The sequence below is a fragment of the Carassius auratus genome, chromosome 8 (assembly GCF_003368295.1).
Source record: "Carassius auratus strain Wakin chromosome 8, ASM336829v1, whole genome shotgun sequence".
In the NCBI taxonomy this organism is placed as follows: domain Eukaryota; kingdom Metazoa; phylum Chordata; class Actinopteri; order Cypriniformes; family Cyprinidae; genus Carassius; species Carassius auratus.
In genome coordinates, this window is record NC_039250.1 from 2,274,778 (window position 1) to 2,298,647 (window position 23,870).

A 23,870-nucleotide genomic window follows, 5' to 3' on the forward strand; every position below is an offset into this window, starting at 1 on the left:
GCACACTGAGAAGCACGGACGTGTTGATGTGCATGAAAACAGGAGTTTCTGCTTCTGTTGAGTGGATGTCTGCGAGGTACGATGTCTGGGTGACTATATATTTCACATGGGCTGTAATAAACTCACATACGAAATTCTCCACCGTTCAACCGTTTACAAATAATTATCATAATGAATTCCAGTGCAGATTTTGTACTTTACTACTCACTAGCGGTTTTCAGCTCAGACATAACACACACACACGGTTTGTAAGTACACTAACAAAACAAAAGCAACAGAACATATTAAAGCATTAGCATTTCCGTGCATTTCTCGGATTTAATGCATAGAAATTCAATGCATAGAAAATTTTTCATGTAGCCTATTGTTAACGTTGTTCTGTAATAATTAATCAAAGCTGTTTTCCTATTATTCTGTGATTAGGCCAAATGCGGTTCTGATTACAGGACCCAGAGGAGCTTGGTTTCAGCGTGGTTTCGCTCTAATCATAAAGCTGCCAAAACCATAGCGTAGACAGAAATATGGTTTCGGTCGGTTGTGTTAGTTATTTCTATTAATCTGAGAGGGTTTTTTATTTAATTCTATTTTGAAGCAATTAGAAAGAATTTAATTGAACACTATAAAATACAGTCTGAAAGACAGCGGTTTTTGCAAAGCATGCATCTCTTTAAATGCATTATGTGGATAACACTGAAATATTATGTTTCACATAACATTAATGTGTGTCTGTATGTATAGTATTATATTTGTATAAATATTTTATAAATAATATGTCTTTTACATATTGACAGCAACCTGGATTTTTTATTTAATTGAAATGCAACCATGTAGTGTGTTTGTGGCAAGATGTGTATTAATAAATCAAACTGCATTTGGTTTTGGGAATCTCGGTTATAAACTACCATGACAACTAGCATCATATTAATGTATTAATATCCAGTTATTATGTGTTTTTGTCTTTAAGCTCTAGATTTTTATGCATTGCTCTTATGTAAAATGCTTTGAAACTGGTGAAATAATGAGGCCCACAAAAAAAAAAACAGTGATTGATTTTTTTTTTATATTTTTTACAGAACTGAAGATTTACATCAAAGGGGATACTGCAGGGAGTGGACTCGAAATTTCTCAATAATCTGTCAAAACTGTACAGCATTTCAACAAGCAGCCTCTGGTTACCATGGAAACATTTACCCTGTCTCCAACACTGTCACATCTTAATGGTTGAGAGAAAAAAACTTAATAAATCACCTAACCGAATGAGGAACAAATAAGTGTTTCATTCCATAAATCAGTGTTTGTTTGTGATGCGCTCCTCCGATCTTTGTACAAACTCTCCCAGTGCATGAAACGTGTTCTCAGGTTTCATATCAACTGCTCTCATATCCAGTGATTTCTGAGTGAGGTAATATGTTGGAATGAGAGTATATGATCAGCTCTTCCTCGAGTGTGTGTGTTTGTGCACGTGTGATTTACTCAACCATTTTCAAATTAAAGTACACATTTTCTGGTGCAGTTCGTTTAGCGTTTGCTAAAGGGGCTTCAGTGACTCCACTGCAGGATAAGGCACGTGACAGTCAGGCTAGATTACGCTGTAATTATTCACATTATAATCCAGTTTCCTCACACTGACCCCTGTGCGTGAACATAAATAAGAGGATGACGAACAAATGCATTTCCCAGCTCAGTCTCTCTCTGTAAACGTGGTTGGGGGAACACATGAAGAACAATGCTGTGCACATCAGTCTCTCATCAACAGATCCTTCAGTGAAACTTGAGTCTGCTTCAAAATGCAATACTCTAAACATGTCTTTCAAATCTCATTTTTAGTCTCTTGAATTGAATCGGCCGTGTTTGTAAAGTACAAAAATGCCCAGGTAGATCAGTTTACGTTTCAGACCGATGTCGTTTGAGAACGACTCGCGTGATTAGCAATGCTAACGCTTTATTTCTCATTTGGGTGGCTCCACGAATGGAGATGAATGTGCTGAGCGATGTGAGCATCAGAAGAGGCTGGTTAAGGTGCTCTGCGATGGACTCCGGCATTCGTGGACGTCCAGGCTGCCCGGGACGGAGGTCAGTACCGAGGTGACGGTGGGCATCGTGGGGTTGGTCAGGTCTGTGAGGGTCGTGGGAGTGCTGGAGGGGCTCATGGAGGCGTTGGAGATCTCCGAGGCCGGTCCGGACGGCGTTCCTCCAGGCAGGGTCGACCCGTCCGAGGCCTTGTCCACACCTGTGTTCTCCTGACGCAGGAGGTTTCGTCTGAACTTGGCCCGGGCGTTCTGAAACCAGACCTGCGAACGGGGACGGCAGATGTTATAAATAAACCACAGACGAGAAACCATGCAATGCTCAGGGGAAGAGCCGAATTGAATATCTCAGATTTTTACTTTCAGTTTGTCTCTTGGTTGTTTTGTCACAGCAACTGCATTGTGTTTCTATTTTTATTTATTTTTTCTAGTTTCAGTGATATCTGACAAACGGCTGTTTCTTTTATTTCCAGACATGCTCTAACACCCTGTGTTTTATTTGTGGATGTAATTAATACAGATTTCTCTCTTTCAGGAACAAATGAATAGCATTCCATTGAGGAGACCAGGCTTGTGAATTACATTTGGTTCATTCCTCAAGTCATTTTTTAATCAGTCTAAATTGTTGCTGATGTGAAGGAATGTGCTTTTTGTTAATACGTATATTAGGTTATATTATATTAAGTGCAACTTTATTTTCATACATACAGTACACTCGCCTAAAGTGAAATATACCCAACTGCTTGAATATTATTGTCTCAGAATGTAACTATATTATTGTCCAGCTCTCATCTGCTAAATGCAACTATAATGCATGAAGATATCATAAACATCATCATTTTCTGTAAAGCTGCTCTGAAATGTGTATCGTGGAAGGTGCAAATAAAGGCTTTTGTGGTCGGTATGCTATAATGTCAAAGCTAAAATGACTTGCATCGAACGAAGGGAGTTTTCTGACCTGTAGGACGCGCTTGGTGAGGCCTGTTTTCTGGGCCAGCTGTTTCAGGTCCTTGGCGTCAGGATTGTGGTTGATGGCAAAATAGGACTTCATGGTCCTCAGCTGATGGTGTTTAAAAGACGTTCTCATGCGCTTGGTCTTCTGGCTGCTGCTGTACTGCGAGTCTCTGTCCATCGGATCGCCATCGTTCTCGTTGCAGCTCAATGCTGAATCCAAAAACGCAAACTATATTAGCTGTGTTGCTGTTATTGATCCCAAAATGAGTGCATACATTTCAAAAGCTTTAAACTAAGCATGCAAATGACGTTTTCCATAATGCTAAACTTATATAGTGTAACACTGCAGTTCTGGATTGAATAAATTAAACATTTAAAATGCAACAATAAATGCACGAGATGCAATGACAGAACGATCAGACGCTGTGATGAGAATGAGGACGTGCCTCTCAGATTCTTTTGTTTCTTTGCACGCCAGCATTGTGTTTAGTCAAGGATTTGACTACATAGAGCACCATCATGTTGCTGTGTTTGCAACTTACTGCATGCATAATAATCTGCATTATACTGTAGTCTTACATCATGCTCTTTTGGTCTTTAAAAAAATCTGATTCTAAATGCAATAGACTTTTTGAAAGCATTCAAGTCTGCATCATGATTTTTATTTCTTTTTTCACCCCCCACATATGGCCATATCTTCGTTTCTGCTTTTTTATGGTGTCTTGTGTAGGGTTTGATTGTGAAAAGCCCACACTATCCGTCTTGGACACAAGTGTTTAGGAGATAGATCTGTCTGCATGTGTCAGAAATGTGTTTGCGCCAGTTCCAAATTCTTGGCAGAAGTTTATGTGTTGCTAGACGCATGACAGTTCAGAATTATGTTTTCTCTGACAACTACAAATATTAGTCATTGAAAATGGTCTGATCAACACTTCAGATAATTAACCTTGAATGCTTTACAACACTGCACATGGTGAACAAATGTTTCCTCTTGATATAAATATGGCCATTGAGAAATACTGTTACCTTCCCTACAGTGATGCACGTCAAGAGCAGTTATGTTCACTGAACAGTTACTGTAGTATTGCAGTGATGAACTGTGTCTCTCTTGTTCTTGTTTTTCAGGTTTTGATCTCGCTGTGCTTGTGTTCGTGCTGTTGTTTAAAGTGTGAGCTGATGGGGGCAGCAATGATCTGACTGTGTCTGACTCTCAGAGAGCAGAGAAACACCAAAGTTCACTCTCTCTAGTTAACTCCTGTTTTTGGCAAACGGTTGATCTGATTTCAGAAAGTTTCTTTTCTTCCTTTTTAAGGTCGTGTAAATTTAAGAGTTCTTCAGAAGCCGGTTAGTCCTCCAAACAAGACCGCGATTGTTGTGATAAATTTGCCAACTTCAATTAACGATCCCAAGACAACAAGATCTACAAAGCAACCAAACAATCTGAGTTTAAAGTGATAAAAAAAGCGTCCTATTTACGCATGTTACAGTGGAAATATAGCTTGGAGATATAATAAAAACTCCTGATAAACTTGTATTTTATCTGACTCGATTTCAGCATGTGCATCCTGTGATAACGATATATTTATTTATTTTGTAGAAAAATAAAATATTTATTAATTTCGCTTTCGCTCAGTTTATCTGAAATTAAATCCTGCAACCAAAGAAAATGATGGATATTCGTGAAGAGATGCATCTTAAATATATAGTTTAAAGCTAATATGCTTTGTTTGGACGCATGCACCTTTTTTTTAAAGCAAAAAGTATAGTAAATAAATTCGTCTGAATTTGCCTGGAAACGCTGATTTTTTTCCCCCCTTTCTTTATTTCTTTCTTTCTTCCTTCCTTTCTTTCTTTCTTTCTTTCACTTGTGTTTAATCTTCCGGAGGTCTCGACTAGCATCTAAGCCATTTTCCACTTGTCAGTCTCTGTAGTCGTCATCATTCCTCTGTTTGGTCCTCAAGCAGGGGCCCAAATGCCCCGCTGAGGGGCCCGAGATGCCCGAGCGAACAAGTCACGTTGTTCCAAATTGTTCAAGTGCTTTAGTAGAAATCTGTGATGTGTGTCGATTGTCTTTCTTTCTTTTCTTTCTTTTTTTTCTTTTTCTTTTTTTTAATGGCGCATTTTTATCGTTTTCCTAATCTAAAGAAGTAAACCCATCGTTTTTTAGAAGAAATATTTATTTTAAAAAATTAGACAAAATGTTAAATACAGTAGGCTAGCTATTATAACATAAAGAATTGCGCTCCTTTACAAAACTATCATCCCATATGTTATGCTTAATGCACTTTAGATGTTTCAAACGAATTGGAATGTTAAGGTATTTTTTTATGTAGCCTATACAAGGAAATCAAACATTGAAATATTTTATTCAAGCAATACAGCTCAATATTTAAGTCGGGGCAGCATTTAAATTGCTTTTTTAAATATCCCCGCATATATTTTTACAGCTTTATGTTCGCTTTTTTCCTATTAGAAAACAGTTTATTTATTGCACGTGTCCTGTCAATTATTTACAAATATATTCATGTTTATAAAAGTCGTACTTTATTGTTTAAAACAGTGGCGGATAACATTATTGTTTAAGCACATTTCACTACAGGTTTTTTTTACTTGTTTTCATCTTGCTCTGAAATGATTTAGGCCTGTTCAGTGCCGCCCAAAAAGTTTCGCAAACCTGGAAATTCACCGAAATCGCAAGGAATTATTAGGCTAACATAACTACGCGCTGTTTAAAACGTGTTCATATGGAAATAATGCATGCAAAATTACAATTAAGGACAAATAATGTTTTATGTTTTTTTAATAAAACGAGCAGTAAACCAGCAACAACAACAAGTTGAGTGATGGTCTCACCTGCATTATAAGCCGCCAGGTCCGCTCCGGGCCCAGAGCTCTTCCTCTTTCGGGGCCGGCCCTTCTGCACCGTGTTCACGCCGTTATAATAAGACAGTCCTAGAGGGCCCGTGCTGCCCAGGCCTTTATTAGGCGCTACATCCGTGTGATTGAAATGCGTGGGGAAGTCTCCCTGGATGAGCGTTTCAAAGTGTAGCCTGCAGTACACCAGACTGTCTTTCATGCCGAAGTGGTCCCCAGTCGTCAGCATTTTGTTGCAAGTCGTGCAGGTGAAACAGTTCAAGTGGTACACCAAATCCCTGGCCCTCATGACCATTTCCGAGGCCGAGATCCCGAGGTGGCACCGGGCACATCTCTGCACCGAAAACCTTCTGCGAGAGAACAGAGCAGCTGTGACCTTTCAGCATACTTCAACCGGAAGGTGTTCCCACCACTCACGAGCCTCACATTAAATGTGCTACTTTTGTATAAATTATAATTTGCAATTCCACATTAAAGCTACTTTATTTGTATCTGGTCCTATGTGCGCGTGCATAATTAAAATAATGCTTTAAACAGCAGGATGCATTTACAAATAGTCAACTCTTGCAGTGGAATCTATTCTCGCCCATAATTACGTCTCAAATAATTACTACAATTGAGATTGACGTGCGCTGCAGACTCGTTTGAACGTAGAAACGGGTAAAGCCTTCACTTATATGATTATCTTAATAGGCCTCTCGCCTCCCTCTGATTATTAAATTGTACAATGACATACAGAATCAGTGCAGTCAGCTAAATATCGTCCAAATATCACACACTAAGGTTTTGCTGCATGCTTTCTTTTTTCCTCAGTTGCCTACTGAAATGTAAATGTAAAATGTAAATCGTTTCTGGATTGTTTAGTTGTATATTGACGTCCAAAATCACTGCAGTATACAGAGACTTAGGCACGTTGCTACGTGATTTGTTTCTTTAAATGTTACGAGAATAGAGTAAAATCGTTGAGCAGGTTTAATAGTTTCTGGATCATTGTAATTGTTAACGTATTATTCAATTGCGTCATAATGGCTTTACAATACCCAGACAGATTTTTTTTTTTTTTTTTTTTTTTTTTTAGAGAATTTTAAGTCAATTTAAACAAAAAACTTTCTATTTTAGGCAAAAAGTATATCTTGAATAATTTTAGTATTTCTGTATTAAAGTAGTTTTTTATTAGTAGCTAGGCTATTATTTCTTTGATACAAGCAATGGAAATGAGTTACGTCGGTTCTGCATTATTAAAGTGTATAAAGACGAAACCACACCAAAATACATTCTACAGACAAAAAGCAGACTTTGGCCACAGTTTTGCCTTTTTATTATTTATCCACAAACGAAAATGTCACTCCAGACGAAGGAAGTGCCGTAAGATCGTGCAACTTTTGAGTAAACGAGTTCGCTCACCTGTAATAGTCTTCTTTGCAGTAGATGCTTCCGTCTTTACTGAAGCAGGTGAGTTCAGACTCCAGGTTGAGTTTACACTCGCAGCACTTCAGACAGCGCATGTGCCACTGCTTGTCCACGGCGAGCAGGTAATATCGGTCCGAGATCTTCCCTCCGCAGCCCGCGCACAGAGCCACCCGGTCCCCGCTGATCGAAGGCATGTTCTGCACAAACACAGCGCGCGAAGCCCAGTTCAATCTCTACACCCTATATCTGCAGTGTTATACAAATTAATATTTCCAGTGGTAGATTAGTGACCCATGAAACCACAAGACGTATTTAAAGCGTCTGGGTTCAGTATTTAGTGGAAACACTACGCATTTGCTGATGAAAAATGTCCAAAGAATCATGCATTATGCTACTAGTGTTCACTTCTGTAGAACATGGGAGGGGCGTGGGACTGAGGAGATAAATGCAGAAGTGTATTCAGTGAGTGAGTGTACTCTGATTTGTATTTCATATTTCCCGTGGCAACGGAATGCTACGAATAATAAGAAAATGACCGCAAGAAATGATTATATTATGCGTGTCTCCATTCACCTCGTTTTTTTTTCTTTCTTTTAACCAAGGCAAATGGAAAATAGAAAATGCAATACATATATAAGAAAATTAATCAAATGCTGAGCTTGTTTTACTGTGTTTACGTTTGGCGTGTTGTGTGGCCTTAGATAGCCTACACTACAGAGCAAACACACTCGTAATATATGTAGGCTATACACACACACACACACACACACAACTGTATAATAATAAAATATTGTTTTATTTTTTAGCATTTCTTTATTTGTCAGTTTGCATTTGTCATCGTGTAAGTTTAAAAATGTCAAAACAGTTTTAAGCGTGGATTACTGCTAAAAAAATATTGTTATGGCTAATAGTTTTAACGTAAGGTTCTGCATTGTCTTTTTTGCTGTTGTTAATCACAGATACTATGCCCCAAAACAATGCCAATGTATTTTAGTTGGATCACAACACCTGCTAATGTTTTTAATCGTAATTATATCACTCTTATATATTATGAAAAAAAACAAAGTATTATTTTCGCGTCACTTAAAGTTTAGCAGCACTGCGTAGGCGTTTGTAAAACAATTAGAATTAATTTTAAGAATATCATTATATGTACAAAACCGAATCTGGATTTTCTTGCTCGCTAATGCTTATTATTTCACCACTTTATCGAAGAACCTTACTTTTACTTTTCGAAATGTTTAATTGGACTACATGCTATTTATCATAGCATATCTACTTGCATTCCACCCATGACAAAGGGTTCACAAGCAATGCATTAAAGACGAGGCCTGTGATTTTGGCTTCGCAGAAGTTTGAAGTTTGTTTAAATGGCCAAAATCGAAATCACATCTCTGGGCCTCTATTGCACTGTTGGAATAACGGTTCAGTTAATATAGGCTGTTAGGATTTCCAAGCAAGCGCCTGGAGCGAAAGGCATGGCTTTCTCCTACCGTCTCTGTTTCCCCCATATCTATGGCCGAGCTGATAGTCGCCGAATCGCTCTTTCCTCTCCGCTCCATTTCTTCCATGACACCATGCATCTCGCCTCCAGGCAGACCGTGGAAAAGCATCGTTGCCGCAGATGAGACCGAATAGCACGTGTTTCCGTCAGATCTGCAACCCAAGATTTCCGTGAGACGCACTTCTAGCCCTGTGCAGTTCATATGACCTCTCTGGCTCTCATTAAATAATTCCCGTTAGGTGGATCTGATCGGTCTAAACGGTGCTCGTTTATCAGAAATGCCAACTCCGTATTCTGATGGATTCTTCTAAATGCATCGAAGTGCAGATCGCCAAACATGCACCCAGTACAGATCGGTTTAGCCTATGAGAGCATTCCGGAGCTTTGAGGACATACCAGCTACTGAAGCCCCTCTACATGTGTGACACTGGACCCTCCTATTTCTTCGTGAGTAACTTTCAGTTACCACATCTTGGACATGCATTTGTCAGTGCAAGATTTCAGGTTTTGTTTCTTGTCTTTTCAGAAATCAATTTTGGTGCATGACTGCTGTCGGTCATTACACACACAAAATAACAAATAAATAAAAAATCCGTTATTGCATCGCCGAAGAATAAAAATATATAATCCCGAAATGCCTGGGAGGAACGACTACAATGACGATTCAGATTCTGCAAGTGGTTATATCTTCATCCACGTCTCTTCACCTCCTCCACGACAGTTTGTCATCACACGCACACCCAAAAAAATGTCCAATTTCAGTAGGCTTTAGCTCGGGTAAAAATCAACTCACAGGTTTTGCTCTAACAAGTGAGGTGGCTGTCCTGTCATCTACAGCATTAGCTGTTGTTGTAGGATCAGCATGTAAGCAACTGAGAAGGAGGAGGAGTTGAGGACACTTTTGGTTTGTGTAATCCAGTGAAGACAGTGAGGTTCCCTGCGCTCTTCCCTCTCCAAACGTGAGCAAACCCAACGCGCCTTTTCTACCGGGGCTTTGACGTCACGCCGTTCCGTTCGTGATTATTGGCTGTTCGAACTCTTCATATACGCACTGTATCGAATTGTTCCAGGGATTTTAATATCAGCTGGACCCACATTTGATGGTAACTCACGACTTTCTGAAAATACATTGTTTTCGACCGATGATTTATATTCATTTATTTTTTTATGCGTTGGAAGCTTAAGTGATTAGTGAGTATCGGCCGTAATATTAGCGACTTGCAGTGAGATATAAACATAAACTTTCGCGAACTGGACATTTCGCGTCTTCGTCGGAAGTGAGAAGTGAAGCGCTCCGATTTGGGACTTGATTTCATTAATTTAATAAGCCTATTCTTTAATATGGCACTTTAAGTCGATGTCTCGTGCCATGCAGTGCTTCATGTGAAAATAATAATTTTCCTTTTTTTTTAGCATTAGCTCAAACGTATTGGTTTTGGGATTGATCTGCTTTTCTAGATAAACCGCCTCGGTGTTATAGAGCACCGGCCCCGGAAAGATCCCCGTTACTGCTTTAAACAAAAGGATCCAGAAGAACGGATAGTCTCTTCCCAACTGACAGCATTGAATGTTCAATCTGAGAGAAGTCCAATTAACGTCAGTGTTCCATCACTCTAACCTGCTCTTTAAAAACCTCTGTATTGTATCGTTGGGAAGATGCAATACTTATAATCTCTTTTATGTTGGTGTTTTTTCACATTAAAAAAATATATAATATATAAATAGCCTATATATATTAAGCTTTCCTTAATAATATATAGGCTATATGAGGCTATATATATATAGGCTATCAATGATGTGAGTGTTTGGAAGCATATTGTATACTTCATATGGACTGCTATGAGCCAGTGGTACCAAATCCCAAAAGGTCATATATTTGTTTTACCTATTCAGTTCATCCAGTAATATAGCAATGCACAGAGAGACACTTCTCTGATGTCCACGCAGTGACTTAATGGGTAGGTAAAACAGATAGAAGCACAGAAGCGATTAAATTTAGCATAGCCTATATATCACAGTTATTATTATTTTCTTTATTTTTTTTTAAATTGTAGTCCTTTTTTTTATGTTTTTGCACTGATTTTTGCGGTGGCGTTTTCAGTTGCTCATTTAGTTTTTTAGTTTTTGTTTTTACTCTAAGAATTCATAAAGCACTCTTAATTGGCGCTCTGAACTTAATTGGCGAGACAGTATTAATTTCGAGCCCTAGAGAGCAGCGGACCTCAGGAACAAACCAGTGGGAGACAAATTCATACAGCCCCCACGTGACTCGTGTTTTAACAAAATAGGCATGATAGTTCGACGCAGAAATTAACTGATTTCTGAGTGCCACTGTAGGAGTTAATATAACATTGATGATCCGCAAGGAATTGGATTTATATTTTGCAATGCTTTTATATGTTGAAGTATGAAGTCCATATACTTCACTATAACCACAGCAATGCTTTAACCTATTAAAATACATGTTTTACTGAATAAGCGCTTTAATAACAAATACAGCTCATTCAAACTTTGTTTTTGTATTTTCTTTCGGCTTCCATTTGCATTATAGCCCATTGAGCAAATAAATAATAATAATAGTGCAGAAACGTTTAACATTTTATGCTAAAGTTTTGAAATAATGTACATTGGCGCAAAAAATAAAAAATGCTCAGGCATTGTTTTACACTATATTGGGCTTAGTATTTACTCTCTTTGTGAAATGTCTGCCAAACCTGTTTGAAATGTGTTTGGGTTTAATTGCATTTCATAAACAATGTTCTTACGCCGTGTTTAAAACCAAAATCCTTATTTCAAGAAGTTGCGAGAAGAGCTCGTTAGTTGCTCAAAAAACTGTCATGGGTTCTTGTTTATTCTTCAAAAAGCTTCTGCACCCTCCAATAAGACAACCTGAATGCAAGCGTGTTTCCAAGCAGCACAACACATTAAGGCTGGCATTAACTCTGACACATTATCAGCTTGTGTCTTATAAACAAACACCAGGCTTTTTGACAAGATCATGAGCTTCACTACATTGCTGGGAAGTGTAACCGTAGTGTGTTTTAATTCGGTGCTGTGAACGAAGGAACTAATAAACATTCTTTAAAATGGGCCGTTTATTGTGTGTGGCTCATAAATTGTAAATGATGTTGATGTAATCGATCGTTATTAGTTATCTAATGTACTTGAAGGGTATGGCACAGGTTCAGCTCACTGCACATATGTGCCTTTCAAACGCTTTAACAGTAAAATTGCATTAAGGAATTTAACCCATCATTTTCTAACATCTGACCTGAGTGACACTATCCAACATATTTGTGACTTTTTCTGTTTCACACAGTCACTGTAATAAGAAGGGGAAAAGGCATGCAAGAGAAAACAGCAGGACAATGCATGCTAACTCGTTTTTGCAATAAGTGTGCAATAACGTCCAACTGTGGGAATACCTAGAATAAACACTTGATTGAAAAAAAAGCCACACATTTGTCCACTGATCCAAATATTTAGGCTACTCACTCAATGAAAAATAATGGAATGCTATATGTTCCAAAAAAAAAAAAAAAAAAAACACTAGTCTGATCTGTCATTAGAGAACAGGTGCAGCTACTGTTTATGTAGAGTGACAAATATACCAGTTACAATTTACCACAGTCCTGGCAATCACTGGGGCCCATTAAGCTGCTCTGAACTGTGATGCTAGCCTATAGTAGGCTAATAGTACTGTAGTAGACAGATAGACTATTAATAAAAGTACCCACGGCGTTGAAGGGCAGGCGATAATATTAAAGTTTTATTGCACAAATATAAAAAGGCATGTTAAGCTCCCAAATCCTTATGCAAATGAAATCCAGTGTAATACCCTTAATTGAATACATGCATATTTATAATGTGCGCTCTCTGTCTAGTATAATGTTGGCTTATACATTAAACATTTCATTGAGGGATATCGTGAGGTGTGTGCGAAATATGATATTTCGTGAACCTGTCACATCTAAAAACTGCGGGTAAGGGCAAAATACATAACCTCTAAAACTTAAACAGCACGGGCACTTATGAATATATATGTACTGTACCTAGTTTGTTTACAGGGTGCGAATTGGGGGGATTTCAGAGGATCAGATCCCCTTTTAAATTAGAACAAGGAAGCATGCTTAGGAAGCTACTTATATATATTTTTTAATACAAACAAATATGCTATCTGTATGTTTTTATACAGTCTATGGTTTCAACAGGGGTTTTCAAACGTTTCTGTAGCGCTACAAGTTAGTCAGAACGCATAGCGATTTTTACTGTCGCGAAATAGACGTTTTCGCTGGAGGGAGGTAACCATAGCAACAGTATACTACGCGCGCTTTCCAGCAGCATCAATTTGCGTAAGCATTTTTTTTTTTTGTATCACTTTATTATACAATTAGATTTACATAATAAAGATAGTAGTTTTCACATATTTTAGAGAAAAAACAACAACAATGAAGAACCTTTAGTTAGCTAGGACGTCACAAATTACATTTTGCATTGCGACACATTGAAAACTACCTTTACAATTAATACATTTAATAATTTAAAAAGTTGACCATCTGAAAAGTGACTGTATAATTCGTACACTACACATATGCTATTTCCCCTTTCCTCACAATTGTTAATCAGTTTTTTGCAGTCTGTTTTTCATGTAATTTTTTTCTTCTTTTTTTAGGCTACTCAAGACGTTAGCTTACCTATTTGGTTTGTCAAACAGTGTCTCTGATTTCATAAACGCCTGCTTCGTATTCCTCAGTGCTGTTTCAGTCAGATCTAATAACCGGAGCTCGGTGTTTAATATGGTTTGTACTCAAACACCAGGGAAAGCGAGCGCGTTTTGTCTGCCGCCTTTGTATCTCTCCCCGTGATAATTCTATCCAGCTCTGATCAAACCACTGATATTTCTGTACTGAGATTTGGGGCTTTCACCACGAACGAATAGAGCAACACTGCCTACCCACTCCCGGTGAACGGATCGTTAATCTTTCATCCAGAGAGAACTGTAGAAGCTGGGCTGAAGAAAAACATTTTTTATATTAGTAGGCTAAACGATACAGGATAAAAATAGATATTTTGAAAATGGAAAATTAAGACACAAAAACGTGTCTTAATAGACTCAAAGAAACGATACATGGATGGGTTTTATTTTACACACACACTCTAAAAATGGCTGGGTTAAAAATAACCCAATTGGCAACCCAGCACTGGGTAAATATTGGACAGAACACATGCTGGGTTAAAGTAACCCAGCATGCTGGTTTACACATTTTAACCCAGCATGCTGGGTTATTGAGAAAACCCAAGATAGAGTCATTTTTACCATTTGTGGGTTTGCATTTTTATGATTCTGGGTTATTCTTGCTGGGTTATTCTCATAATTTCACTTTTGCTTAACAAAGCAATCATGGATTAATAAATAATGAAGAATACAGGTTATTTAGACTGTTAAAAAATATTTTTAATGCCATCTGACATTCAAAAATTTGTACCAATGACAAACAACATGGAATTTTCCCTTTTTTTGTTTCCAGCAAATGCAAAATAAATAAATAAAAATCACAGAATTACAGTTGCAATAAATAAGAAAATTATTTCTGAATGACCTGTGTCTAGCTGTTTAACTATTACATTTTGAGATTTTTAGCTATTTAAATACACAGTGAAATGACATTGACAATTAACATTCTTTAAATTTAAATGTAAAATCATTTAAAGATGTCCTTAAATTTATATCAAGTATATAAAGACTACTACGTAGGTAGATGTGCACTACTTAGGGTAGTTCAACATATAGTTCACTCAAAAATGAAAATTCTGTCATGTTATGTTATGTCGTTACAAACCCGTAAGCCCTTCGTTCATCTTCAGAACACAAGTTAAGATATTTTCGTTGATATTCGAGAGCTTTCAGACCAGGGTGAATAATTAGTGACAATTTTCATTTTTGGGTGAACTATTGTCAAACACTTAAGCTCTGAAGCAAAGATCTACACCTGAGAGCAGTGTACTCCGTTATAGAGCCTGTCTATGGAAGGGACAATTTTCAAAAGGAATTGCTAATCATATTTTCTATTGCGTTTTCCACATGTGACAAATTGTGACAATCCAAACACAATTGCAAATCTTGAACAAAAACACTGTTTCAAAAACATTGAACAAAAATTACGGTTTCAGTTTTCATGAATGCACAGTGACTGCCAAATTTCAAATGGAAAAACAAAGTCAGTTTGTAGCTGTATTTTCCATGTATTATGAGTAATAAGCCTGTCATATTGATCAAATACTGCATCATAGCAGCTTTACAGTATTAAATAGGAAAATAGTGTGTAAAAATGCAAAGGGACAAAAGTAAACACTCAGTTTTCAGTTAAAGTCAATTCGTCATTGATTCAGTGATGTATCGTCCCTCTGTGCAATCAAGTGAATGATATCGCTTGATATTAATTGTCCCCAACTAAAGAAAAACAAGGAACCAAAACTCCATCGGTGACAGAATGGAGAAAAAACCTTGGGAGAAACCAAGCTCAGTTGGGGGGCCAGTTCTCCTCTGACCGGACGAAACCAGTAGTTCAATTCCAGGCTGCAGCAAAGTCAGATTGTGCAGAAGAATCATCTGTTTCCTGTGGTCTTGTCCTGGTGCTCCTCTGAGACAAGGTCTTTACAGGGGATCTGTATCTGGGGCTCTAGTTGTCCTGGTCTCCGCTGTCTTTCAGGGATGTAGAGGTCATTTCTAGATGATGATCTCCATCTGGTCTGGATACGTACTGGATACGGGTGGCTACGGTGACCTTGGAATAAGAGAGAAACAGACTAATGTTAGCATAGATGCAACATAAGAACAAGTACATGAGGTAATTACCATGTCTGTTTTTTCACTGTGTCGCACATGTTACCTGCCAAAACTCAAATGGAATCTTTAGCATCTGAATTCCCAATGCCTCACATTGAAAACTGTCAATTTTTGTCAGAGGTGGGACCATACTATGGAGAGTGTTTGTATTGGGAGGTGACGTCACTCAAAGACAACTGTGCAAAATGCTTTGAACAATGGAGGTTAAGGCACTACTAAAGGCAGCTGCCACTCCGAGAGATGTGTGATAAAGAACAGACAGTGCAACCCGGATCTCCCTATATTCTTGGCACCTCACACAATAAATAATTCTGTCATTTTTACCCCAAATGCAGCTACTATCCCCTGCTAACCGTTAGAGCCACATGGTACTATTGGTCAATATTCACCATTAACCAAATGCTTTTCACCTGAGGTATAAAATATAGGGTAAGATGCAGCTAGGTAAATAAGAGTAGAACTGCAATGTTGTTTGCTGACGTGCATCAGAGTGCAAACAGTGAGAGATTTGGGGTAAAAACTACAAAATATCTCCCAATACAAACACGCCCCATAGTATAGTCCCACCCTTGACACAAATTGACAGCTTTCTGTGTAAGGCATCTGAAATACAAATGCTTTTCAATTGAGTTTGGACTATTTCACAATGTATATGTCCACATGTGGAAAAATACAATTAAATATACAATTTGCAATTCCTTTTGAAAATAGTGCAGCATATCCTTACCTGTCCATTGATTATGATCAATGCCTGAGAGATCTGCTGACATTTTTAAATCGCCACGACAATTGGATGGGGTTTTGTGGACTCTGCTCAGTTAAGGAATTCCATGTTTGTTCCAACCTTTAAAATAAAGTTTAAAAAGAGAAAAAATACAAATTGTTTTAATAACAGTGATTCAGTTCAATTAACTGTGTGAACTTAACCATGAAATTGACCCATCATGATTATGAGTTAAATTCACCTATGAGTTGGTCTACAGAAGCAGAATTTGCTCTAGTGATTGGCTGAAAGGTGTGCTTTCAAACTGTCTAATCAATGGGATGTTCCAGTCATTATAAATCACAGTTTTATGTTAATATGCTGGCTATATCAAACACACACAGTCACTGGCACAGATAAGGGAGATCACACTGCATGCGCACACAGCCATTTCTATGACAAGTCACGTAGGTAAAACAGTCCACATATAAAAACTTATAGATGTACCAAAGTGATGAGGACAAGTCAAAAACACGATCTGGAAAATTAATATATGATGTTTACGCTCATAAATTAGGTACATTCTGGTGCAGCTTTAACTATAGCACGAAATAAAAATATATGTGCGTTTAAGTTACGTGAGGGTTAACGTTAGTTGATTATCACAGACAAACAATTATGTAAAATGTATAATAAACACGAACTTACCGTTAGACGCCTCAATAAGACTGCAATCGACGAGTTTTTCTCTCACAAATGTATCCATGCGCTTTTCTGACAGGAAAAAAACACATTTTGAATTATAATTTGTATGTAAAAAGACTTTATAAACCACAAAAGCATCAAATCACTTCACTAACGCGGCCAGCGTCACTCGCTGTGCGTGCGCGCACATTGAAATGCCCTGAGACGTCGATTCTTTTCCGGGAATCACTTTGTTCGAGAATTACTGAACCGGTTTACTTGAACTGGGTCGTCGGTTCTTTTAGACCTGCGGTCCGACTATATTGTACGTAATTTGTATGATTTAAATGTCGATATGGACAACTGCAGGCGTTTACATTAGAGCAGAAAGTCGTATTCACTTTTTGAACTCATTTGACTCACTTAAATATCAAATTCGCTTTTCAGTATCAGAAACTACTTTTTCCTCTATTTTCACAGGTATTCGCATATTTCAGCCATCAGTCACTGTCTGAAACTTAATAAAACTTTATTAATCTGTCGTCTCAGATACCTTAACACGATTATGCGAGTCGCGTAACGTAGGTTGGCCGTTTGAGGTAAACAGTTCATCATTTAACGTAAATAATGTTGGCCTTTAGACGTTTAACAGTATTGTTGCTGCAAAAAAAAGTTATAATTCTGCCAATTTAAAATAATTATTATTGAAAACATTAAATAAACTTACCTTAAAACAGTAGAAAGCCGTGGCTTTGCCCCGTTGTTCTTCCAAAATGACCGTTGGGGAGCGATTTAAACATCTTCAAGGCGCGTTAAATAACCCAGCGCTGGCCTGAAACAACCCAGCGACGCAACCCAGCAGGTTTAACCCAACACCTGGTAAATTGAAACTACCCAAAAGTGTTTAAAAAGAAATTAAATAACCCAACAAAATGACCCAACAGACTCAACCCAGCATTTTGGGTTAAAAAATAACCCAGCCGTTTTTAGAGTGCAGTCAGAACATCTGTTGGCTGTCTTGCGCGTTCTCCATGAATTAAAAGTGGATGGATGGTGCTGTTTCGTGGCCCTTCTCTTAACCTGTTAATGAGTTCAAGGTTTGCCCTTTACCTTCTGTCTGAATCAGATTCTTCCGATGAGGTGTGAGAGCGGAAACCAATAACAACTTCCTCATCATGACACTGCTCTTCTGACAAGACTGATGCGAGAGGAACGGGTTTATACTGGACTATTGCCAAAGTATAATACAGACTACATTATTTGTTTGTGGCTATTTAGCCTATATCTCGAGAAAAGCAATTCTATTTGGGAAAACACAAGCCTATACGGAATTTAATTCAGATTGACTTAAGGGAGAAATATCGGAAACGTTAGTAGCCTATATAAATGTATTATTTATACAGTGATGTATTATGTATACATTTACACAGTTACACAGTGGAATTATATTATATCATGTTTATTATTATTATTATTAACAACAACAATAATAACAATTTTAAAAGGTAATGAAGAAATAGTTGCCGTAGTCTAATGTATAAACACATGAAATAACAGACGTCAGTCCAGCTCCAGTTCTGTCTGTAGTCCTGTTAATTAGACATTGTTGGGCATTCTCTCTCTCTCTCTTTCTCTCTCTCTCTCTCTCTATTCCTGCCGAGCAAAGATTGTTGCGACTGGTTTCCTCATGTTCTGAAACTAGGCTTTAAAAGATTGAATTGACACAGTGCATGATTAAAGAATAAGATTAAGAGATAGATAGATTCAGAGGCGCACATCAGCTTAAAAGGGTTTGCACGTATATCGAGAGTTCACAATGCAAATGGAGATAATTAGTGCACTTAAAAAGGACCGTTTCTTTGCGTGTATATGTAGTCTGTTTAAAGTCACAATGAAACTACTATCTCTTTTACAATCTAGACTAATTAAAAGTGAAAGCGCTTTTGAAGTTCTAGTTCACTTCCCAGGTATCGCGATAGTTCAGGTGCGTGTTTACGTCAGTTCGAGAAGCGCGCGAATGAGAGAAATCGCCTTAGACATTTATCCTAGAGAATTACGATAAGGGAGTGTCAAAAGCCATTACAAACATTCAAACTTCAAAAAGCTGGTGTTTTAAACGCTGAGGGCTGGGCAAATAAACCAGTCGGGTGTAGGGTATAGTGACCATTCTGCTCGTGCCCATTAGCTGCTGCTGTCTCATTATACAGTCACACCATTTGGAATTGATTATAGATTAGCTCGAGAGCGTGACTGTATATTAACCTGTCGGTCTGGGGCCAAAAATCAGAAGGAAAGCCGATGATTGGGGAATGTTTCAGAATGACACTTCATTTTTAAGAGAGTAGCACTTAATAGGGTGCATATTAATTAAGGGAAATTTTATGGAAAATAAGTGAGTTTGGATTTATGGGGCTGTAAACATGTAGACAAACTTCCTAATTAAATTGGCATGGAGTACGGTTACACTCATTCATTAATGAATGTGACCAAGGTAAGCATACCATGAACTTTAAAACATCAATAATCACCTGGAGTCTTATTGATTGTTTTGCAACTTAAATACCCCAAAACCCAGACAGAGCTAAAGCCAATGCTTTGAGAACTTTTAAGTTTGTTCGTCCAATCATTATTCATGAGGATAAACTCACGCACAGAAAGCACTTTCCAAATCAACATAAGCTTTTAGCTTGTCTACTTAGTTTTGTCCCACACTTTTGGAGAACCTCTGGCTCAGTTTAGACCTGGGGGGAAAAAAGAGAACATTTCTTTTGTTTGCCTCCATCCTTTCTCTGACTATTTGTCCCTGTAAGAGCAGTGAGCTTCTTTCCAGCATCTGCAGGCTGGATTAGCCAGAGGAGATGGAGCTTGTATTATATCCTGAAGGGGCTTGTACTGTAAAGGTTCACTACAAGTTCCCTTTCCCTGCTTTTCTCCTCCTAAACATACCGCCGACTTGAATGGGAGGATAACTCTTTGTTAACAGGGCAACTATTAACTCACATGGAGTTAATCAGAGTCAGCGGAATGGTGTATGTATTAACATCTGAATGGGCCATAGTCTCCACTCTGGTCTGCTTTATACGGTGGGTCCTCAAAAGGGACAAGGCTTTGCCCTTTAAATACTTCCTACTTCCCAGTATTGGTTGGCCAGGAAGAGAAAGCTGTGTTTAAAAGTAAACACTTACAGAAAAACGCTTCCTGTGCGTGCCAATGTCACTGCTATCCAGATTTGGGATGCTGGATCCAAAGTAGATGGATAGTCTTTGATCTTTGACATCCATAAAATGCTCACATCCAGTCCTAACACGCAGTAAAAAGAGGATTCTGTCTTTAAAATCTCAGCCAGTGACTCACTGCTTTACAACGCTGAGAGGAAATGCAGACGAGTGTTTTGGATTTCTTTCTAAAAACGGACAGAGCCGTGTTTAATTGCAAAAATATTCCGGAGCATAAATGTACCCGCACCCTCCCGCTCCATTCCTCTTTTTCCTCACTGACAGCAGTGCTAAGCCCTGGCTGGTCAAAGACAATGTGTTCTGTCTTTGTCTGAGCCTTAGGTACACAGATAGCGTTGACCTCTTCATTCAGACCCCTGGCCCGCCGAACAGGAGGAAACACTAATTAACATCTTACAGCTCTCATTTGTTCTCAACACCACTGGAGAAGCGGAGTGTGAAAGCGGCTGTGCGTAGGTGTGTGTGTGTGTGTGTGTTACACATAAAGCGAGTAAACAGTTATGTAGGAGCATTATAATGACGAGTTACGCCGTCTTTCTGAAACTTGAGTTTGTTTTAATCCCACCATCACAGATTCTGACACATCTTCCAGAAGCTTAACCCCAGTTCGGCCTCCTGCAGAAGTTGCAGGATGTCATGGAGGATGAGATGAGGAGTTGTGTAAAGTTGTGTTAATTTCCCAAATGTCTGTATGGTGTATCAGCTCCTCTGTTCTCCTCTGATTAGCTCGGCATGGTCTATTTGTTAAACCAGTGGCCCTGTCGTCTCCAAGGCCTCACTTATTTGTTCTTGATCATTTTATTGAGTCGCTGGATTGTTGACGGGGGAAAGTAAAGCTGATGTGGAAACGTAGACTTAGTGGGATTTATCCATGGGAGTGAAAAGGGCCTTTTCTCTGGTTTTGTTGGTTTAAACCTTGTATTACGCCCCCACCCCTCCACCCACCAGCCTAAAAGCTTTTGACATCTTCATCTAGTTCACAGTGGGCATGCTTTGTTTGCTCTTGTCAGGAGAGCGGATGGGGTTTTGCCCCCGTGAGCCTAGTGGCACAAGCGCAGGACTTTGCCGTGGACGAAAAGGGAAGGGGGTTGGAAGGGGGAGGCTTCTCCGCTCCAGCTCGGGCCAAAAGCGGGGCGCTTCCCTCAAACCCCCCCCCCACCCCCTTTCAGATCCCCACAATATGGTCATTGTCCAGCAGTGAATAACGTGGCCACTCCGGCGATGTAGGCCGCTTTTCGGGCTTTGACTATGAACCAGATTTCTTTCTCCAGCGTGAAAGAAGTCTAATCCATGTAAATATGGGGATTCTGTAGATAGAGCTTTCGCCGTGGATGGGAGGAGATTGGTGGGGTGGGGGGGTGAGAGGGAGGGTCAGCAATTTAACCTTTGACCTGACAAATAAGGAGCATGAAAGTTTCAGAATTGGCAGACAAAAACAGGCTCCCGCGGCTGATTGAGTTTTCTTTGTGCCGCTCGGCGGCGGATGACTGACAGATGACATGTTGTGAAGACGAAGACATGCACGACTGCTGAGCGCATCACTGTACGTGAAGCACAGAGAGGTGAGGAAACCGCTGATGTGGTTTGTTTTTTTCTTGGCTTTGAAGCATTTGATCAGACTTAAAGCGCATGGATGATCTGGCCAGCCAAACTATGAACTCAAGAGTCTGTTTTCCCCCAATGCCTGTATCTTGCACACTTAAAACAGTTTTAGTGTTCTTTGAATATAACGTTCCAGAAACCCCCATGAACACACAACACCCAAATGTCACTTGTAAAACATCAAGGGAGTCATAACATAGCTGGTAAAGACACAAAACATTGCCGTTAGCCCTGACGTGTGATATGGCTATGTTTACAATGGTGCATGGCATGGAGGAAAATGTCCCCTTCTCCTTTTAATTTTTTTAGGTATGTACAGTATGCAAAAACATAAAATAAAACTAATAGCTAAAACAAAGTATTTAAATATGAATGCATGGAGAATGCACCCTATCCCCCACCCCATTTCTTGTCATTTAAAATTTTTATACACTTTTCTTTAACCGATATTAGAATGTTAGGATCAAAATTACACAAAGTTGGTAATTTGTGGTAATTTCTTTTTTTTATTTTCTTTTTTTTTAATGCTTGAAAGAGATTATTTTAACCCAAAAAAGAGAAAATACTGTCATCTTTTTCTCTCTTTTGTGTATTTCTTCTGCAAAACTCAAAAGAAGATATTTAAAAAAAAAAACGTTGCTGTCCAAATAATCCTGGACCACTTTCATTATTCAACAATAATGCTCTTCAAAATATCATTTTGTATTTTCCACAGATATAAAGATTGTGATCGCAGGCAGATGAGCAAATGATGACAGAATTTAAATTTTTGTCTCTTTAAAATGGGCAGGTAATATCACTGCAAACACCAGGTAGCTGTTCATTGAATCTAAAACGTGTGTGTGTGTGTGTGTGTGTGTGTGTGTGTGTGTGTGTGTGTGTGTGTGTGTGTGTGTGTGTGTGTGTGTGTGTGTGTGTCATAGTGACCCCACCTTATCCAGACCTGTTTCTTTTCATGACTTCTTTCCTGCTCTTAGGGTTTTATAATTTCCTCTAGGAGAAGACAGTTTAAGAGGGTGATGCATGCACAAAGATCATCAATTAGGGTCTGTTCTGATGTACTTTAAAAATAGACATGTATCTGGTGGTGTCTGAATGCTGTTTTGCGACTGATAAAGCATCATAGCATGCTTGTAATGTGACTTTTCTGGACAAAACGCAGGGCTAAGAGTGAACGTGCGTGTGCATCGGTGTGCATGTTTGTGCATGAGCGAGTGTGTTTGTGAGAACCTTGATTGGCTTGTATGTTTTCTTTTCCTTTCATGTGTTTTTAGTCTCCAGTGCTTTGTTCCTTTTATAATTACAGCAGTGTTCTCCTCCGAGAGCTTTGGTTGCCGCGGTGAGGAGCACACACACACACACACACACACACACTACACTCTCTCCTGCAAATACCCATTAACGTAGAGCGAAAGCTGTCTGTTTATACCTTTTATACAGGGGCACAATTAAAACAGAGCAAGATCAAAAAGATATTGAAGTTTTCTTTTGGGAGGATATGGTTCAAAAAAACAGATTTAGATATTGATTGCAAGACTTTTTTTTTTATCATTAGGGAGACGATGATCATTAAAGCTACCTCAGCAATTCAGTGCGCACACACTCATACTGCCCCTCTTTAAAGAATTGTATATAAGGTGATGTATGTAATTTCGTCAGCAATCTGAGTTGCAACAATAATGGCTGTTATCAAACAGGTTTCCAGCGAACATGCCATTGGTCAGGCAAACAGATGGTCCGCCCCCAAACTCACTCCATTGGCTGAGCCAGTTATGCGGTGTTAAGATGTTCAAACAAACAGAGCAATGTTTCAGAGAAATCAAACTTATAGATGTTTCAGCATTTACACACACTTCAGCTTTAAAGATGAACAAGGTCTTAGAAATGAAGACCTTTGAGCGATCTGCAGGCTTTTTCTGCTGATTTTAAGGGGTAATCTCCGGAGTGGATGGTATTGAACCTGAAGGCAAGATGCTACATGCAAAAACATTGTTTTTTAAGCAATAGTCAGTTTTGTGATGTTGGGCTG

At 38.7% G+C, this 23,870-nt stretch overlaps 1 protein-coding gene across 3 annotated transcripts; it reads right to left on the reverse strand.

Moving 5' to 3' along the window:
• Positions 1 to 1,038: 1,038 nt before the first annotated feature.
• LOC113106953 (LIM/homeobox protein Lhx2) lies at positions 1,039 to 9,718 on the reverse strand. 3 transcript variants are annotated; one of them, XM_026269030.1, is made up of 5 exons: positions 8,759 to 8,971; positions 7,260 to 7,462; positions 5,835 to 6,205; positions 2,986 to 3,191; positions 1,039 to 2,291 (listed from the first exon to the last, which is right to left on the reverse strand). In XM_026269030.1, the coding sequence occupies exons 1-5, from the start codon at positions 8,969 to 8,971 to the stop codon at positions 2,001 to 2,003; spliced, it is 1,284 nt and encodes a 427-aa protein (XP_026124815.1). In that variant the 3' UTR covers positions 1,039 to 2,000. The 3 variants fall into 3 exon arrangements, with proteins under 3 accessions (XP_026124815.1, XP_026124818.1, XP_026124817.1); XM_026269033.1 differs by lacking the exon at positions 8,759 to 8,971 and adding an exon at positions 9,166 to 9,718 and having other exon boundaries at positions 2,001 to 2,291; XM_026269032.1 differs by having other exon boundaries at positions 2,001 to 2,291; positions 5,835 to 6,202; positions 8,759 to 9,718.
• Between the last annotated feature and the right edge of the window lie 14,152 nt (positions 9,719 to 23,870).